At 63.2% G+C, this 4,306-nt stretch overlaps 3 protein-coding genes across 3 annotated transcripts; 2 read left to right on the top strand and 1 right to left on the bottom strand.

Moving 5' to 3' along the window:
• Window positions 1–261: 261 nt before the first annotated feature.
• On the top strand, window positions 262–1,654 carry FIBRA_08401 (uncharacterized protein; the record flags this gene model as incomplete). The annotated part of the gene is made up of 8 exons (XM_012330055.1): window positions 262–297; window positions 365–456; window positions 506–654; window positions 707–750; window positions 836–1,179; window positions 1,238–1,324; window positions 1,406–1,446; window positions 1,554–1,654. The coding sequence occupies 8 exons, from the start codon at window positions 262–264 to the stop codon at window positions 1,652–1,654; spliced, it is 894 nt and encodes a 297-aa protein (XP_012185445.1).
• Window positions 1,655–1,832: 178 nt separating this feature from the next.
• FIBRA_08400 (uncharacterized protein) lies at window positions 1,833–2,261 on the bottom strand (the record flags this gene model as incomplete). Its single annotated transcript, XM_012330054.1, has 4 exons — window positions 1,833–1,883; window positions 1,953–2,006; window positions 2,075–2,140; window positions 2,211–2,261. 4 exons carry the CDS (start codon window positions 2,259–2,261, stop codon window positions 1,833–1,835), a joined length of 222 nt encoding a protein of 73 aa, XP_012185444.1.
• A 568-nt stretch (window positions 2,262–2,829) lies between these two features.
• On the top strand, window positions 2,830–3,526 carry FIBRA_08399 (uncharacterized protein; the record flags this gene model as incomplete). Its single annotated transcript, XM_012330053.1, has 2 exons — window positions 2,830–3,215; window positions 3,256–3,526. 2 exons carry the CDS (start codon window positions 2,830–2,832, stop codon window positions 3,524–3,526), a joined length of 657 nt encoding a protein of 218 aa, XP_012185443.1.
• Window positions 3,527–4,306: the final 780 nt, after the last annotated feature.

Raw genomic sequence — 4,306 nt, 5'->3', positions numbered from 1 at the left:
GGGGGCGGGAGGAGGCGGGAGGGCGCGGTTTGCCGCCATTGGAGACGCATCAGCCGAGAGCGTGCAGGCTGCGTGGGCCGGGGGGGAGGGGCGCGAAGAGGAGGGAGAGGAGGAAAACAGAGCCCGACTCGACGAGGAGATCCAGATCGTGATTCACGTGCGCGCTGGAGGAAGTTGCCGAAGACGGATCACGCGAGGGCGGACTGGGACTGAGTGGGACGGTCATCGTCGCAGCAAGGCGGACGAGTGAGTGAGTGAGCGATGGCTTCGCCGCACCTCAAGGCAGTCATCTTCGACGTACGTCCATGCCCATGCCCATCTTTCCGACCCTGCCACTCCCTTTCATCTCGCTTTGATCCCTCAGGTCGGCGGCGTCGTCTGCAAGAGCCCTCTTCTCGCCATTGCCGCATACGAGAGAGAACAAGGCCTGCCAGATAACTACATCAATTGCGCGATGTGAGTCCCTCAGGGTCGTCCTTCCGTGTCTCTCAGACCCCGCTCCCAGATCAGCGCGCGGCTCCCATGGCGCCTGGCAGAGGTTCGAGCGCGGCGAGATGCCCCTCTTCCCTTTCTACGAAGCCTTCGGCCAGCAGCTCTCCGACACGACGGTCAACAACCCCTGCTACGCCGACTACTGCCGCCGGAAGAGCCTAGGTAATCCCCCCCTCGTCCCCGTCCTCCCGCGGCACTCATCTGCCGGGCCCAGCATGCCCCAAGCTCCCGGACAAACTCGCCATCAACGGCAGAGAGGTGAGCGTCCTCGTCGCATCTCCCCCACCACCACCACCACCGCCGCCGCCGCCACCGCCGCGTCCGCACTGAGCGCGCCCGCCAGCTATTCGGCCGTATGATGCGAGACAGCAGATCCCTCGACGAAGCCGTCGTCGAAGCCATCCGGCGAATAAGAGGCGCGTCCGGCTACTTGCTCCTCACGACGGGGCTCCGCCCCAGCCTGACACGCGATCCAGCCACACGCAGGTGGCGAGTCATCGCGCTCACCAACAACTTCTCCAGCAACGCGTCCGACATGCTCGCGGAAGCGCCGCCGTCGGCGGAGCTCTACCCGGGCGTCACCCTCCAGTCTGAGCTCGCCTTTCTCGGCTGGGAGGACGGGCCCACCCCTCCCGCGCTGCGCGCCCTGTTCGACGACTTTTGCGACTCGAGCACGCTGGGAATGCGGTGCGCACCCCTTCCCCCCTGGCCGCTGCCGCGCGCTTGTACGAAATTTATTTTGCAGAAAACCGGAGCCTGGTTTTTACCTCTTGGCCTGCGAGCGGAACGGCATCGAGCCGTCACATGCTGTTTTCCTCGATGATCTGGGAATGTGAGTGGATCCAACGGTGAACGCGGTGGCAAATCTCTGATTTCGGACGCGGGACGCTTCTCGTTTCTTTTTTTTAAAAAGGAATCTCAAGGTCGCACAGAGCCTCGGTATGGAGACCATCCGTAAGTGGACACCGACGTTATCGCCTGATGCTGTCCGCATGGCACACGCATGTCCTCACGCCGCTGGACGACGCTGACCTATTTATTTATTTATTCTTTTCTGATAGACGTGCCGATAGGGAGGTCGCACAGCGCTATCGAGCAGCTGGAAAGGAAGTTGGGCATCGAACTCACGACCGAGCGCCTCCGGACACTTCCCAAGCTTTGATACGTCGGACAAGACACGCGCGCTGCGCAGCACATCAGCCCTGGAGGGGGGGGGCGATGGTGGATGGGCGAATTTGTCCTCATATTAACGCATTTCGCGAAGCACGTAGCAGCGCAGTATAACAGCACCCATCTCTATTCGCATCGTGTAGCGTCGAGTACGTGTTACATCATGAGTACTAGAACGGCTTGTCCGACGCCGGGATCTTGTCCTCGTAGTATCCGCCTACCTGCCGCCGATGTCAGACACCGGGCGAAAGAGCGCACCCGCGGTGGGGTGCAGGGACGGGGTTGCTCACCAGAGGGACCTTTGAGAGGAACTCGCGCTTGACGAGTGGGGTTACGGACAGCACCTAAAGCGGCGCAGGCCGAGAAGAATGGTTAAATGCGCGAAAAGAGGGTGGGATGGTTATGGACGCACGTAGAGCGCCATGATGCCGGCACCGACGCCCCAGAGGCCCATGCTGGGACCCCATCTGCGCGCAAACTGACAGCAGAAGGTGAGCGGGGGGATTCGGAAGACGTAAGGCATAAGGGTGGGGGGTGATAGGACGCACCGAGAGCGGGAGCTTGTGGTCGGGGGTGGTGTGGAAGGCGAGGCGGGGCATGGAGTGTGATACTGTGGAGGACGACGAGGAGGGACAAAAACTCGGTGGACGGTGGCAGCGGATGAGCTGGACGGTGGGCAAAACTGGGTCGAGCGCGCGTGCGCCGGGGAGCGGAGTTGGAAGACCGGCGAGGTGGCCGGGCGGGCGCTTGGATGGGAGTCGGTCGGTGATTTTCCGAGGGATTGTTTGCTGGGCAGCCGTTCTCTGCTATCGGCGCCCTTCGCCCCTTCTTGTCGGCTCTTCTTAGCCTTTGCTCGCACCGGATCACAGACGCCACGACGCCCCCGCTCTAATGGCCAACCCCCGCCAGCGACGAAAGCTGCGTTCTGGGGCGCACAAGCCCGTGCGCCATTCGCGGCACGCAAAAAAGAATCTGAACAAACAGCCACGTCCGTGGGTTCTCGCGCCTAGTAGTAGCAGACAGACGAACGTCGACTAAATCATGGTATTCTCGCTAGCCATACGCGGACCCAAGGTTCTGCAGGACGCATGGGACAAGCACAAGACTGTCAGACAAAAGTGATATCTATTCCGTGCACGCGGCTCGAGTCTGTGCAGCAGCTGATCAATGTCGTATCTGCGCAGCTACGAAGCGTTGGGCCTCGTTGCGTCCCTCAATCCGACGGCCTCTGGCGGTGCTGAGATGCGTCTAGCTGGATCAGCCGAGCGGCCGGGAGCAGAGGAGGCCACAGAGGCGTCTTCCGTGCAGACGGGGAAAGCGAAAGCGGCGAGGACGGGGGGAATACGAAAAGGGTATGGCCGGATTATCCGAGATGAAGCAGGGAATGTGGTGGACGTGCAGCTCGGGGAGGACGAGGGAGAGGGGGAGGGGGAGGAGGCGGAGGCGGGGATGGAGGGGGTGCCCGACGCGACCGAGGACGAGTCGCTCGGGCGGTGGGTCGGGGTTGGGACGAGGCCGTCGACGGAGGGCAGCGCGCGTGTGGTTCAAGGTCCGTGAGCAGTCTTGGGGGGGAAGGTGTCTCTGTTTGTACAGGATCATGCTGACGCCTGTCTCGCGGGAAATCGCGGGTGACGGCTCCTCTCCAGCTTTGGAAGACATGTCAAAAGAGCGTGGGGGACGGGCGCGCCGGTTTGCATCTGCCGGGGAGTTGGCGACGCTGCGGCGATTGGTGGGCCGGTACGGGGAGGACGTGGAAGGGATGGCGCGGGACCGGAAGCTGAACGCGGGACAGCGCACGGCGGGGGAGCTCTCGTGGGCGATTAACAAGGCGGGCGGGGTGGGCGCGCTGTCGGGGGTAGAATGATGAGTAGGCACGTGCGTGTTGTGTTGTATTCTTTAAACTGGCTGGAAACGCGCGGGCGGGCTGTGTGTAAGATTGAGAACCAGAGTGGGCAGGCGTGGAGCTGACGCCGGCGGAGAGTGTGAGAGCGCATCGGCTAGGAGATCGAGCAGGAGGCGGCCGCGGAGATGGGTCGATTGAATACGTACGGCGGGTGAGAGATGGGAGAGCCCAGGGAGGGAATGGGCGGGCCCGTTTGGCGCGGGTGCGCGGCGGTCGCGATCTGGACGAGGCGGGACGAGCGGGAAAGGAGGACTGGAGACCGAGAGCAGATCTGACGGGCAGGTGGCAGCGCAATCAGAGTTGGCGGCAGAGTTGGCCCTCGACCAGCCCCTTCCGGCGGACTTGGCTCGCCCCTCTGCCCCATTTCCGCATTTCCTCTCCCGCCCCCCGGCCAGCAACGCATGGAAGCCTTGAACATCTTATATTTTAGCGACCCCCGCATCTCTATAAAACCCTCGGCCCCTCCCCTCCGTCCGGCTTCTTCCCCAGCCCCATCACCCGGCCTGCCATCCACCCATGTCCCCGAGGAGCAGATCCTCCTCCTCCTCCCCTCGCCCCTCTCGCCGCGTCTCCGGACAGCCAAAGTCCACCCGCCAGCAGTACAGTGGTACGTCCCGATCTCTCTCTCTCTCCCCCGCCCACTCACCCCGTCTCCAGCCTGCGGCGCGTGTCGCATGCGTAGGTGTGTATCATTGCCCCAGCCCCCGCTGACCCCGCCCCCGCTGACCCCCCGCCCCCTCC

Source organism: Fibroporia radiculosa (assembly GCF_000313525.1).
Source record: "Fibroporia radiculosa TFFH 294 genomic supercontigs, scaffold142, whole genome shotgun sequence".
Classification (NCBI taxonomy): domain Eukaryota; kingdom Fungi; phylum Basidiomycota; class Agaricomycetes; order Polyporales; family Fibroporiaceae; genus Fibroporia; species Fibroporia radiculosa.
Note: the sequence above shows the minus strand (reverse complement) of the source record. Positions and strands in the feature narration are given on the sequence as shown.